Consider the following 15616-nt stretch of genomic DNA (forward strand, 5'->3'; position numbering starts at 1 on the left):
TGTCTAATTTTTATTCTAATTTCACAAGTCGTAAGTCCTACATACTGTAAGTTACACTCTGAGCTTGTCAACAAATAGACCACATTAATGCATCTGCAAATGTTGCATGTTGGGTTACTTTATCTATAAGTCCCCTTGTATCTTAGCCAGGCAGGAGCTGTGAGTGTTAGATGTAGGTATTTTTTTGTGGTAGGTATCAAATGCCCTATGGTTTTATGTCTCCTATAGGAACATCTACCTTCCTTTGTCTGAATTGTCTTTATTGTCTCAACTAGACTGTCTTCCGCTGTTAGGAGTGGTAAATGTGTAAATAATTTTACAGATGGTATCATATTCATCACTATAACTGGTGACGAAAGTTTTTTCTTTGATTCTAATAATTCCTTTCTATCAAATCCAGCTACTTGTTGTCTTATTGTATTTATATGGGTTTCTCTATATCCTCTTTCTTGCAAACTTTTGGCTAAATTTCTCTTGATTGTATGCTATTTTCCTGCATATTTGTACAATTCCTTTTTAAACGTATGAATTGCCCTTTCATAACTGATCCAAAAACTCTTTTGGGATGGCAACTTCTAGCGTGTAGTAGTGTTTTGCCTGAGATTGATTTTCTATAAACGTGGTTTTCACTTTTCCTTTCATTGTGTCTGTCAGTATGAGATCTAAAAATTCTATACTTGATATCTTATAGCTGGAAGTAAAGCTAATGCCCACTTCATTTTTATTTACCCATGTGACAAATTCTTTTGCACGTTTCTCTCCACCTTTCCATACTATGATAAGATCATCCATGTATCGCCTGAATATAATTATATTCTGCTTATCGGGTTTTCATCTCCATAGATGTGGGACAGCTCCCACCTCCCCATAAAGAGGTTTGCATATGAGGGGGCAAATTTTGCCCCCATAGCTGTCCCACTCCTCTGCAGATAGAAATTTCCCTTGAATGCAAAGAAATTGTGTGTAAACAAGAATTGCAATACTGTTAGTGTAAATTTACAGAACTCGCTGTGATTCCTGTAATATATTTGCAGAAAGAAGTTAACTGCTTCAATGCCTTTCTCATGTTGGATAGATAAATACAGCGATTTAACATCTATGGACAATCACCCATACTCTGGTCTCCATTCAAAGACCTCCATCAATTTCAATAGGTCTTTTGTATCTTGGAGATAACTATACAGACTCAACACCATAGGTTGCAAAATTTAATCTAGCCACTGAGAAAGGTGTTTCAAGATTGAGCCTATCCCACTTATTATAGGCCTTCCACTGACTACTGTCAGGGATTTGTGGACTTTGGGCAGATGGTTAAAAATCGGTACGACTGGATGTTCTACTAGTAAGAATTGTGCTGTGTGCTAGCTGAAAAAGCCTAAATTCCTACTATCATCTATCAAATTTCTTATTTCCTTTTGAAATATTTTAGTTGGATTTCTTAATAGTTTGTAATATTGTTTTTCATAATTTAAATGACTGTGTGCCTCCTCGATAAACCACTTCCTGTCCATTACTACAATTGACCCTCTTTTGTCAGCTGCTCTTATGTTAATATTAGTATTTTGCTTTAAATTGTTTGGGGGTCCTTTTTTCTTTAAATGATAGTTTTTTCCTCTCTTTTGGTCTGTCTTAAAGGCTAGTTCTGTTGGATCCTTTTCTACTCTCATCTGGAATTTTTCTAGTAAAGCAAGCCTATCCTGAATGGAATAAAAATCCCTTCACATGTAAATGTGAAGGGATTTTTATGTTCTGGGAGTTTTAGAGATTGTTTCTCTTGTCCCTCATCTTCAATTTTTCCTTCATAGAAAAGATCTTCCAGAGAGGCCAAATCACAAGCCTCCCTAAAAGATACCTTTAAGGGTTGATATTGATCAGCCTGAGTACTTGGATCTCTTATCTGTTTTTGAGTGTTACATTTCTGATGAGTCTATTTAGATCAATTTATTTTTTGGGGTCGAAGGTTAAACCCAACACACTATAAGAACATGACTTGAGAGGTTTATGATGTTATTCATGTGTATTTGGTTTGTGTGTACTGTCTCCCTTGTGTAATTGATACTTGTCCTGTCTTTGGACTTGATTTGATGTTTTCAGTGTATTGTCTTCTATTCTGTAATTTGCCCTCCCTCTGGGTCTTCTTTGAGGGAGCTGAAAACCCTGTTTTAAATTTCTTTCCTCTTGTGAGATATTTTAGTAATGTTTTCATGATATCTTTTATGATTGCTCTGTCTCCCTGTCTCCTTTAAGATAGGCAAGATTGGGGGTGCTCCTGCTTTTGATCTCACTACCTGTGCTTGTAGTGTATCTATTCTGGGGGGTACGATCTCTAATGGATGTTCCTGATCTTCACCTCCCACTGAATTTGTTTCTTCTCCCACTGATTCAGCTTCACTTTCTAAGAGGGAAAAAGTAACTTTTTTGGGGCATTTATTTTCTATAAGACCTTACTTTATAATTATCCATAGTCTGCCTGTTGCTTTGTGAGTTAGTCTATACTGGTATCATTTTTCTATTCCATAGATAAACTGTGATCGGACTGATCCCGCAAATATTTATAATGTTTGATATACATTAGTAATTATTTTGCTGTTGCTACAGCTTCTTGCAGGATTTTGTCAAATTTAGAGTAAGCCAAATCTCCACTGCGTTTATTTAACTCTTGCTGGAATGCACCTATTTGATCCTTAAAGTGAATGTAAATTTTGATGCTAAAGTGCCCGGTTTTTAAAAATTTGATTAAAAACAGGGGCACTTTATTCATCAAAATTTACATTTCACTCCTGTTGTGACAAAAAACTTACCTTTTAAACTTGATAGCAGCTCCAGCTTCCTTCGGTCGTCGCAAGCCATTTCTGATGTCAGAAATGATGGATAGGTCATCCGCCAATCACGGCTTCCCCCACGGGGAATCAGTGTCTGATTCAACGCCATGATTGGAGGAAGCCGGATTCCTCATTTTAGACCCAGGAAGAGGCTTTGCAACGGGTGGAGGAAGCTGGAGCTGCTGTGAAGATTAAAAGGTAAGTTTTTTTTTCACCACAGGAGTGAAATGTAAATTTTGATGAATTAAAGTGCCCCTGTTTTTAATCGAATTTAAAAAAAAAACGGGCACTTTAGCATCAAAATTTACATTCACTTTTACTTTACTCAAAAGATCAGTTTTAAACTTTATTAATAATTGAATCAGTTTAAAGGGACATAATACTCATATGCTAAATCACTTGAAACTGATGCAGTATAACTGTAAAAAGCTGACAGGTAAATATCACCTGAGCATCTCTATGTAGAATAGGAAGATATTTTACCTCACAACTTCCTCAGCTCAACAGAGTAAGTATTCTGTAAAAAAGTTATACTTAGAGACATTAAATCCCAAAAAATTATTTCATGATTCAGACAGAGAATACAATTTTAAACAACATTCCAATTTACTTCTATTATCAAATTTGCTTCATTCTTTAGATATCCTTTGTTAAAGAAATAGCAGTGCACATGGGTGAGCCAATCACATGAGGCATCTATGTGCAGCCTCCAATCAGCAGCTACTGAGCCTATCTAGATATGCTTTTCAGAAAATAATATCAAGAGAATGAAGCAAATTAGATAATAGAAGTAAATTAGAAAGTTGTTTAAAATGGTATTATCTATCTGAACCATGCAAGGAAAAATTGTGGGTTTAATGTCCCTTTAAGTTGCTGCTTCAGCTGCAGGTTAAAAAAAAAAAAGAGAGAGAAATTAAAGGGATACTGAACTCAATTTTTTTTCTTTTGTGATTCAGATAGATTTCTAATTTACTCCTATTATAAAATGTTATTTATTCTCTTGTTATCTTTATTTGAAATGCAAGAATGTAAGTTTAGATGCCGGCCCATTTTTGGTGAACACCTAGGTTGTCCTTGCTGATTGGTGAATAAATTCATCTACCAATCAAAAACTGCTGTCCAGAGTACTGAACCAAGAAAAAAAGCTTAGATGACTTCTTTTTCATATAAAGATAGCAAGAGAATGATGAAAAATTGATAATAGGAGTAAATTAGAAAGTTGCTTAAAATTACATGCTCTATCTGAATCACCAAATAAAATTTTTGGATTCAGTGTCCCTTTAACTGCAGCCAATCGGTATCAGCAGTGCTGAGGTCATGAACTCTTTTACTGTGATCTCATGAGATTTCATAGTAAACTTCCTTAAATTGAATAGTGTGCATGAGGCTCACTCTCTTGCCGGTCCCAGGACAGGCATGCTGATTTGCTGCGTAAAGTCCTTTACAATGGGGTGTGAATACTTAGGACATTTTGAGGTAAAATATCTTTTTTTTTTTTTTTTTTTTAACATAGAGATGTTCAGGTGATATTTTCTAGTCAGCTTTTTACAGCTATACTGCAGCACTTCAAATGTGTTTAAACATTTGGGTATCATGTCCCTTTAAGGGATCAGTCAGTAGGAACACTGTTTCCTAAAAAATATTTTTAATTTTTTTTTTTTAAAGTTCATCTTCAGATGTAAAAGTGGGAAATGTATTTATTCTAAGTCTCCTTGGTATAATTTCCAAGCTGTGATAACGTTCCATGATCCAAATATCCCAACTCAATTTTTTTTTTTTCTTTTATCAATAATTTCTCCATTTCTTTGAAAAGTTGACTCAATGTAAACGTTGATTTATCTGTAGAAAATATACTTTCAAATTCCTGCATACTTGTAATCCTTTATTTATCTGTTTGTAAAGAAAAAAAGTAATTATTGATACTCTGTTCTGTACTTACATCCATATCAGCAATCCGTAAATGTAAGGCTGTGCAGATGCTATAAGAAGTAAGGTGTATAGTGTGCCTGGTACACTTTAATAGCAAACCATTTATAAAGATTCCTTATTCTATATGCAATTTGCTCAAAAGCCTAAATCCAAGGTTACAATTCCATATGCTTTTGAAAGAGAGCGTGGATAATGGACAGTACCTTATAGTGGCTCCACGGACCGGTCCACAGGGAAGTTTCGTCACGAACAGTATTGATGCACCATATATTTTAATTGCAGAACCCGGCGGCGGTTAATGGGCTGTGACGCTATTCTCCTCCTCGACTCCTGTTACCTGCATGTGTCCTCAGTAACCACGCTCCATTGGATTGCAATTCTTACAAAAGGCTACTTTCCCAGAACCAGGCAAAGCATAAATGTCATCCGCAACAGTATACATCCAGGGAAGACTTCTTGTTTTAAAATTTCACTTTTATTAAGTACAGGTTAATAATAAAACAAGTTAAAGAAACAAGTTAAAACTTGTATCGCTGTCAGTAGCAAACAATTCACACATTGTGTGTAATGGATCGTTCCAGGTCAGCTGACGCGTTTCGGCCTATGGCAGTACTCATAGCTGAATGACCCATCTGCTACAATGCATGCTTTAAAAACAATCTACATTCTCTCTGATTGCTAGTGCTCAAAATGATGCTGCACTTACAATGCGTTACTCAATTTAAACATTTGTATCAATTAAATTAGCCACCAATGAGCAAGTGTAACCCAGGTTCTGAACCAAAAATGGGCTGGCTCCTATACTTTACATTCCTGCTTTTTAAATAATGATAGCAAGAGAATGAAGAAAAAATGTTATAGGAGTAAATTAGAAAGTTGGCTAAAATTGCATGCTCTATCTGAATCATTAAAGAAAACATTTGGGTTTAGTCTTCCTTTAACTATGGAGGTTGATTACTATCCTTTATAAAAGTTTATCTAATGTGAGTTTTTTTCTACAAACGTCACTATATAATTCTACTGGGATGTTTGTAGATAAGTCATTTGATAAGCTTTGGGGTCAATGCAATGGTTTAACCACCACAAAGGGAATACACACATAGGTAAAGTCCTGTTTGGAAGCCACAAGTATTGAAGCTTCAGAGAAGGAAACCGTAGGTGAGCAATTGAGTTGCAGCCGCATGTACGTCACAGTCCCTGGGAGATGAAATGCTTTGCTACTTTCGTGGAAGACATTACCTGCTTAACTCCTTTGCAGCGTTACCTAACATAATTAGCCATGATAAGTAATGCAAAAATGATGTGCTGTAACAAATAACTTGTCAATTTTGCATTACTATAAATCCCAGCTGCTTCTGTTTTAATGTGAAAACAGTTCCTGAAGAAACAGAAAAGAAAGCAGCGCAACTCTGTGCACCATAAAGTACACGGAAGATCTAAGTGTAGTTCAAAAACACTTTAATATATAAAACAAAATAGTAAACAAATGTACACTCACATAGTAAACCTCAAACATATGAGGTATGTGCTTGCATATATATACGTGATAGATAGATCACTCCGCCAAACACTCTCTGTCACCCTTCTGTAGTGGTGTATGTCGAGCGGATCGGTTTCCAATTCAGCCGAGGACTTTGTGTAACGAGCAGGAAAACGGTGCACTGTAAATTTCCGGCTTCAGTGAAACCCGCTCTTGTCAGTAGCGTGCGTCCTATGATGCACTGAGTTGCGCTCCTTTCTTTTCTTCTATAAAGGTAAGATGAGTCCACGGATTCATCCTTTACTTGTGGGATATTATCCTTCCCTACAGGAAGTAGCAAAGAGCACCACAGCAGAGCTGTCTATATAGCTCCTCCCTTAGCTCCTCCCCCCAGTCATTCTCTTTGCCTACTCTAAGGAAGGGTAAAGTGAAAGAGGTGATAAAATATTTGTTTTTAATTTCTTCAAGCAAGAGTTTGTTATTTTAAATAAGATTGCCAAAATTTTGTATGTAGACACACTATAGGTAGTTAAGATTGCACCACAATTTCCAAACCGGATCGAAAATAGGCCCAGATCCGGAAAAAAAAATCTTTGATTTGGCCCAAAACATACACCAGGGCCCTCAGGAGTTAGGGCTTGCTGCTTGCTGACAAAACTAACTGCGCATCTGAGGCGCGAAAATAGGCCCCACCCATCTCACTCGATGTTTCCTCAGCCTTAAAGAACTGCACCCGAGCGTTTATAACTAGCCATGTGGGTTCTAAGACCCGAAAGTTAAGCCATGTGTGCCCTAATAAAGTTGCCCAAAACGTTTATTGCCCACAAAAACGTTAAAGCACTCCCAATCAAAAAACGTTTGCTCACAAACATTTTGCCATTCAGTGTCAACCATATTTGTAATTGGTCCCATATGCAAGCTAAGTAATGCCCTTCTTTTAGCTCTAGGATTACTGCTTACCCTCCTGGGTATAATGTCAGCCTTTCTGAAATACACAGTCTCTCCAGAAAAAATATGACTGAACATACCTCATTGCTGCATAGCATGAAACCGTTCCTCACACTGAAGTTTCCTGTACTCCTCAGCCTCTGTGGGAACAGCAATGGACCTCAGTTACAAATGCTAAGATCATCATCCTCCAGGCAGCAGTCTTCATCCATCTGCTGCCTGAGAGTAAATAGTACACACCTTTTGCACAATTGATTCAGCAATGGGGCACACCGGAATTGGATCTGATGGCGTCTCGTCAGAATGGCAAACTTCCTCGTTACGGGTCCAGGTCAAGGGATCCTCAGGCAGTACTGATAGATGCTCTGGCAGTATCCTGGTCGTTCAACCTGGCTTATGTGTTTCCACCATTTCCTCTCCTTCCTCGTTTGATTGCCAGAATCAAACAGGAGAGAGCTTCGGTGATTTTGATAGCACCTGCGGGGCCACGCAAGACTTGGTATGCAGACCTGGTGGACATGTCATCTCTGCCACCATGGACTCTGCCACTGAGACAGGACCTTCTGATTCAAGGTCCATTCCAGCATCCAAATCTAGTTTCTCTGCGACTGACTGCTTGGAGATTGAACGCTTGATCTTATCCAAGCGGGGCTTCTCTGAGTCGGTCATAGATACCTTGATTCAGGCTCGAAAGCCTGTCACCAGGAAAATTTATCATAAGATATGGCGTAAATATCTTTATTGGTGCGAATCCAAAGCTACTCATAGAGTAAGATCAGGATTCCTAGGATTTTGTCCTTTCTCCAAGAAGGATTGGAGAAGGGGCTATCAGCTAGCTCCTTAAAGGGACATATATCTGCTTTATCAATTCTACTGCACAAACGTCTGGCAGATGTTCCAGAAGTTCAGTCGTTCTGTCAGGCTTTAGTTAGAATCAAGCCTGTGTTTAAACCTGTTGCTCCGCCATGGAGTTTGAATTTGGTTCTTAAAGTTCTTCAAGGGGTTCCGTTTGAACCTATGCATTCCATAGATATTAAGCTTCTATCTTGGAAAGTTCTGTTTTTAGTTGCTATCTCTTCGGCTCGAAGAGTTTCTGAACTATCTGCATTGCAAAGCGACTCGCCTTATCTTGTTTTCCATGCTGATAAGGTGGTTCTGCATACCAAACCTGGATTCCTTCCTAAGGTTGTTACTAATAAGAATATTAATCAGGAAATTGTTGTTCTCTGTGTCCTAATCCTTCCTCTAAGAAGGAGCGTCTATTGCACAACTTGGACGTGGTTCGTGCTTTAAAGTTTTACTTGCAAGCGACCAAAGATTTTCGTCAAACATCTTCTTTGTTTGTTGTTTATTCTGGAAAACGTAGAGGTCAAAAAGCTACGGCTACCTCTCTTGCCTTTTGGCTAAAAAGCATCATCCGTTTGGCATACGAGACTGCTGGACAGCAGCCTCCTGAAAGAATTACAGCTCACTCTACTAGAGCGGTGGCTTCCACATGGGCTTCATACCTTTTCCAAATTTTACAAATTTGATACCTTTGCTTCTTCAGAGGCTGTTTTTGGGAGAAAAGTTCTTCAAGCAGTGGTGCCTTCTGTTTAACCATCTGTCTTGTCCCTCCCGTTCATCCGTGTCCTGTAGCTTTGGTATTGTATCCCATAAGTAAAGGATGAATCCGTGGACTCGTCTTACCTTTATAGAAGAAAACTAAATTTATGCTTACCTGATAAATTGATTTCTTCTATGGTAAGATGAGTCCACGGTCCGCCCTGTCATTTTAAGACAGATTATATTATTTTGATTTAAACTCAGTCACCTCTGCACCTTGTAGTTTCTCCTTTTTCTTCCTGTACCTTCGGTCGAATGACTGGGGGGTGGAGCTAAGGGAGGAGCTATATAGACAGCTCTGCTGTGGTGCTCTTTGCCACTTCCTGTAGGGAAGGATAATATCCCACAAGTAAAGGATGAATCCGTGGACTCGTCTTACCATAGAAGAAATCAATTTATCAGGTAAGCATAAATTTAGTTTTCTGTTTCTTCAGGAACTGTTTTCACATTTTGCAATCCACGGAGTTCACACCAGTGGATAAAAGGGAGCAGCAGGATCTTTGCGGAATAAGACTGGAGAACACCTTTTTATATGGACTGCATTATTTTAATTTGCCTGTAATAGCTATTATTGGTAAGAGATCCTTTTTTAGCTGTATTATATATTTAAATAATGCTGTAATAGGTTTATGGTGTTATAGTAACCGATATAATTTATATATATATTTGCATCCCTTTCATTGGATTATAATATCTTTACGGGGATATTTGAGTAATTTCTTGGAATTTTTAGTGGCGCTCTGAGTGTTTTTTCTATTATTGCTTCTGTTTTAATCTGTCACTTGTATGCAGGTTTATAATTATCAATATATTTTGTTCATACATACTATATTAGTATACTAGTACTCATATTGTTTCATTTAAGTTAATGAGTCTCACTGATCCTAAAGATTTGCACTTCTTTTACTAATCCTTCTTGATTTAGGGCCCACGTCCTTCAGGCAATGCAACAGTAGAGCAACTTGCCCCAGCACCAGCCTGGCTGCGCCGCCTTTCTGGGCAGCTTCTTTCTGAGCGTTTAGTAAGACCTCACGGAGTACAGGCCGTTGTCAGAGGTATCCTTGAAGGAGCTGGAGGTTAGTATTATCCACTTGCGTGAATCTGCAAAAAATGAGTTTCAACATTGCTCAGCATTCAATTTTTTTCTTAAATTATATACAGGCATACCTCTGAGATATTGCGCGTTTGGTTCCAGACCACCGCAAAAAATCGAATAGAGCAATAAAGTGTCTATTCCCTGTGCATATAATGTTTACACTATACTGTAGTCTATTAAGTGTGCAATAGCATTATGTCTAAAAAAAACTATGTAAATACCTTAAAGTGATAGTAAATCCTAGTGTTTCTGAAATTTACCAGTGCAACAAATTTACCAGTGCAACAAATAAAGGGGACTATCAGTCATGAAGTATAAAATAATTTATGCTAAAAGTTCCTTTGTCTGCAACGTTTGCCATGCTGAGCACCTCAGGTCGCCTGCTATTTTTCAATGAGGTTCCATTTACACTTATTAGCCAATAGCTGTGCGGGTCATTCCCCAAGGTTTACTTGGGGTGGATGTCATGCGCCCCCCTTAAACCCCCAGGCAGAGGCAAAAATAATAGTGAAGATGGGGGAATTACAGTGCACAGTATATATGTGTGAAGCTTTATCAAGAAGTATTTGGGTAATCCTAGGATTACCTGTGTAAAGCCAGATGTATGATCTTACATTGAGCTTTACCCACAGCCGCTAGGGTAATGTCAGTTTTACCGCTAGGGTAATGTCAGTTTTACCCGGGTAATCCTAGGATTACCGGGATATCTGACTTTACCCGTTAAATATATATATATATATAGAGAGAGAGAGAGAGAGAGAGAAAGTACTGTGCACCTTTAAATTTGTTGTTTTAGAAATGGTGTAATGACCATATATTAGAATACAACCAGAAAATACAGGATATTTGTATGCAATATTAAAAAACAGGGGGGGGGGAGAAAAAAAGGCTTCTATATAGGTTAAAGTGGCAAGTATTTAGTGTGACCTCCCCTTTCTCTTGAGCAATAGCAGGAACCTGGCTCTCATAAATCTAAATGGTATGGAATTTATGTTATTGCTAACACCTGTATTTGTCCTACTATTTCATGTCAAAATCACTGCTTTGTAAAAGTTTTACACCAAGTTTGTGCAAGACATGCTTGAGCATTACATACACATGTGGCATGAGTTTAATTCATTGGAAGCTTGCTAATAAGACCAACTTTCAATTACATCATTCCATTCAAAATGCCAAAGATCACAGAATTTGACAGACATAAAATCGTACTTTATCAACAAGGCCACTCTCAAAGGGAAATCAGCAAACAAACTGGATACTGAAGATGAGGTATTCAAGATGTTATAAAGAAATTTGAAGAATCAGGATAGGTCAAAGACAAAGAAAGGACAGGAAGGCCAAGAAAAAAAATAGTGCTGCAACTAACGATTATTTTCATAATCGATTAATCGGACGATTATTTTTTCGACTAATCGGATAAAAAAACTAAAACCTGTTTTCCCTATATTTAAAATAAAATCCAAGCTATTTTGGGTGCAGCAGAGAAGAGGAGCTCAGATGGTGTTGAGGTGCTTGAGATGCATAAGTAGGGTTTTGCCAATTTTACCAAGGTGGGATATTTATTTTTGTTAACTCGCCACCAATGCGAGTGGCCTCTTAATAAAGTAAGCCTGGACTTCATTCTAACATAAAAAATATCTTGAATATCTATATGCCATGGTAAATAACCAGCTATAAGGTTAAGGAAAAAATTATCTAGTCCGCTCTTAAAATAAGATATATACTTAGAGGTTTAATTTGGTACATATTACTATTAATTAAAAAAAAAAAAAAAAATCGCTAAGGTCTATATATCAATAACAGGACAAAGCCTTATAGATTTATCTATACAGTACATAATTATAATCAGCAATAGAAAGCAATTTGCTAATAATTGTAATAATTGTGCACAATAGTGAACATCAATTCAAATAACAACTCCCATCAATCTAGGGCTAGGTGTAAATAACAAGCTCTGCACTATATCACGCAAAGCATTGTCCCAAATCACCTGATTTAATATAAACAATCCAAAGGATGACTCCTATTATTTCTGGGTAACACATAAGCCAGGAGTAGTTGTGAACTTAAAAAGAAACTTATACTGTCTGAAAAAAGTGAAAAGTAAACTTCTGTAGACGTCCTTTCGGCTAAGGGCATAACCATAAAACACTACCATGTGCAGGAGCTCATTGGAGTGAAGCAGCTGGTACTGTGCACAGACAAACTAATTGCAAACCAACTAATCGATTATGAGATTCATTGACAACTATTTTCATAATCGATTATTATCGATTTTATCGATTAGTTGTTGCAGCTCTATTTCAAAATCTGATGAGTTTCTCAGAGTTTCTTTGAGAGACCGGATGAAATCCAGCAAGGGCCTGGCTCAGCAACTGGCAGCTTCATCGAGATGTCAAGTTGACCCTTCCCAAGTCTGAAGAAGCTTGATCAGAAATGGTCTTTGTGGAAGGGTAGCAGCCAAGAAACCACTTTTTTTGGAAGGGAAAAGGGTGAAAAGGTTAAGATATGCTAAAGCTCACAAAGTTTGGAATGAAGATCAGTTGAAACAAGTATTATGGAGTGACAAAGCCAAGTTTGAAATTTTTGGGTCCAATCGTCGACAATATGATAGAAGAAGAGTTGGAGAGAGATGAAAGAATGAGTGCTTGTAGCCATCTGTGAAACATGGTGGAGGGTCTGGTCCTGGTTTGGGGCTTTTCTGCCAGTGATGATGGCAACATTGTCCGAATTCATGGGATTATGAAGGCTGAAAAGTACAGACAGGTTTTTAAATCGTCATTCCATTCCTTCTGGAAAGCATCTGATTGGGAATGGTTTTATTTTTCAGCATGATAATGATCCCAAGCACGCTGCTAATGCAGTGAAATCATATTTGGAGAGAAAAACAGCTTATAAAACACTGACAGTCATGGATGGCCTCCACAGATTCCAGACCTGAATATTATAGAGGCGGTATGGGATCACCTGGACAGAGAAAGAAATAAGAAAACCTAAATATAAAGAAGAATTCTGGGAAGTGCTGAAAGAAGCCTGGTATAATATACTAGAAAATGACTTCAGAAACCTTCAGTACAGTCTCCCCAAAAAAGTTCAAGATGTGCTTAGTGCCAAGGGAGGTCACACTAAATACTGACTTTTGCCTGAAAAAAGCCATTTTGTTCTGACAATTGTGCTTTTTTTAAAAATACGGATAGTCCTTAAAACTTTGCTAAAACAACAAATCTAATAGTGGCCTAAGACTTTTACACAATACTGTGTGTGTGTGTATATATATATAATAAACTAGAGGTTATGAAGGCATGTGAAATTAATTCAAAGTTAACAATACGCTTATTTACATGACAGATAAAACTCCAGCATGGCCTTTTTAAAAGATTGTCTTCTATACCTGGTAGAAATAGTTTTTTCATACTCAGTTATTTTAGTATTGCTTAAAGTGATGGTAAACCCTAGCGTTTGGGAAACGCTAGGATTTACAATCGTAACAAATAAAGGGGACTTTCATTCATGAAGTATAAAATACTTCATTCTGAAAGCCCCTTTATTTGTTAGCAGCGTTTTGTGGCGCCAAGCTGTATTTCCCGCACGGCTATTGGCTAAGAGGTGGAAACGTCACCTCTCAGCCAAATAGCGTTCTGCCGTGGGCTGCCTTTAGCAGCTCAGCGCTGCTAACAAATAAAGGGGCTTTCAGAATGAAGTATTTTATACTTCATGAATGAAAGTCCCCTTTATTTGTTACGATTGTAAATCCTAGCGTTTCCCAAACGCTAGGGTTTACCATCACTTTAAGCATTTGTTATTTGCTACATTCAGTTGCAATTCTCCTTGGCTGTCAAGTACAGTATCATCTGCTGCTGCATTGAGGAACAGGGAAAAATATTCTCATGCCTGTAAAGAAAAGGTTGTGTAATGAACAACTAAATATTAATGTTTCTAAAAGCAAATACATTTTTGCTTTTTAAAGCATTAAAAAACACTGTTTGTACTGCACTTCAGACAATTATGGATATAAGTATACGGCAAGAGTGAAGCTTTTAGTCCTTGTATAGTTGTGTAATATGTTCCTCTTTATCCATGTGGATCAAACTCGGCAAATGCCCCTTGTAAATATGAGCAACATTAGACTACTGTTTTTAAGATAAGCAATTCATTGTTCAACAAGTGACTTTTGTTTAAAGGGAATTTAAACACTGTTAATTGTTGTCCCTATAATGTTCTATTTGTCTGGGTAAAATATGGAAAAAGTAATTTTTTTCCTTTACTCTGCTGGGTCACTATTCTTGTGAATCATACATACACATACTGTATATAATTCTTTTTAATAGGTAATGTTTCAGAATCACAGTTAGTGTTTGTTTCTTTTTGCAGCTGGTACAGTTGGAGGCCGTGATGCAGAAGCTGCAGCTAGCAACTGGAAGAAGTGTGAGGCTGTGGCAAGAGTCCTGGCATCGTGCCCTCAGCAGTCTCTATCTGTGGAAGATTATTACCAGAAGGTTTGCCCACAGGTAACAAGTTTCATGCAGGCAGGTTTTGTTTTCACAGAACAAGGGGGCAGGAATCTTACAAGGGAGAGCTATAGGTTGAAGAGTAGTTTGGGCAAGTGCTTCTTTTTACAGATTGAGTGGTTGATTTCCAGTAGGTAGTAAGAACCATTGCTAAAGGAAATTTGCCTGGGATAAATATAAAGCTACTCTAAAAATTAATTAAAGGGACATAATAATGCAAATAGACAATGTTATAATATGTAGCATTTTATTATTGAATTATGGCTTGCATGAAACTGGTAAGAGATGAAACACATAGTTAAAGTCAGCTTCAGGGCAGCAATGCACTACTGGGACCTAGCTGAATACATATTGTGAGCCAAAGACAAGTGGCATATGTGTGAAGCCTCCAACCACCAGCTAGCTTCCAGTAGTGCATTGAGCTGCTGAGGATATGTACATTTTCTTTTTAACAAAGGGTACTAAGAGAACAATGTATATTTCGCAATAGAAGTAAATTTCAAATTGTCTTACAATTATATGCTGTGTCTTATTCATGCATGTTTTATGTGTACTTTTAAGCTCACACTTCAGAAAGCAGAATGGGCAAGTGTTTGTGTTTCTACGTTTTACTGGGACATGGATTTAATCAAATTAATTCAGATTATAGGTGTAAGCTAATGATGTGACGTGCATTTGTTTAAAGTGACAGTCTAGTCAAAATTACACTTTCGTGATTCAGATAGGGCATGCTATTTTTTAAACAACTTTCCAATTTTCTTTTTTCATCAAATTTACTTTGTTTTCTTGATATTCTTTGTTAAAATCTAAACCTAGGTAGGCTCATATGATAATTTCTAAGCCCCTGAAGGCTGCCTCTTATCTCAGTGCATTTTGACAGTTTTTCAAAGCTAGACAATAGTTCAAGTGTACCATATAGATAACATTGTGCTCACTCTTGTTGAGTTGTTTATGAATCAGCACTGATTGGCTAAAATGTAACCCCTTAACGACCAGCGCAGGGCCTCTCTCTGCCACGATCTCTCTAAAAGTAGCGAGATTGCGCTATTTCTGCATGCCCCACGAGTGAGGCAGTGCAGAAATAGATGGGCAGAGGTAATCGGGCAGCAGTGGTTCCGATCGTTGGTGGCGTGAGAGGGTAAGGAGGGAGGCAGGTGGGCGGGAGGGGCTGGACTGCTACACTACAGAAAAGGAGCCCTCAGAGCGGCAGGGAGGGGGAAGTAGACTA

At 37.7% G+C, this 15616-nt stretch overlaps 1 protein-coding gene across 1 annotated transcript in view; it reads left to right on the forward strand.

Annotated features, from left to right (window-relative positions):
• The window catches only part of TANGO6 (transport and golgi organization 6 homolog), a 284857-nt gene that overhangs the window by 11489 nt on the left and 257752 nt on the right, over positions 1-15616 (forward strand). The window contains exons 4-5 of the mRNA XM_053699413.1: positions 9710-9860; positions 14252-14388. Of these exons, the coding sequence (XP_053555388.1) occupies positions 9710-9860; positions 14252-14388 (288 nt within the window). The remainder of the gene's footprint in view (positions 1-9709; positions 9861-14251; positions 14389-15616) is intronic.

Source organism: Bombina bombina, chromosome 1, assembly GCF_027579735.1.
Source record: "Bombina bombina isolate aBomBom1 chromosome 1, aBomBom1.pri, whole genome shotgun sequence".
Classification (NCBI taxonomy): Eukaryota; Metazoa; Chordata; class Amphibia; order Anura; family Bombinatoridae; genus Bombina; species Bombina bombina.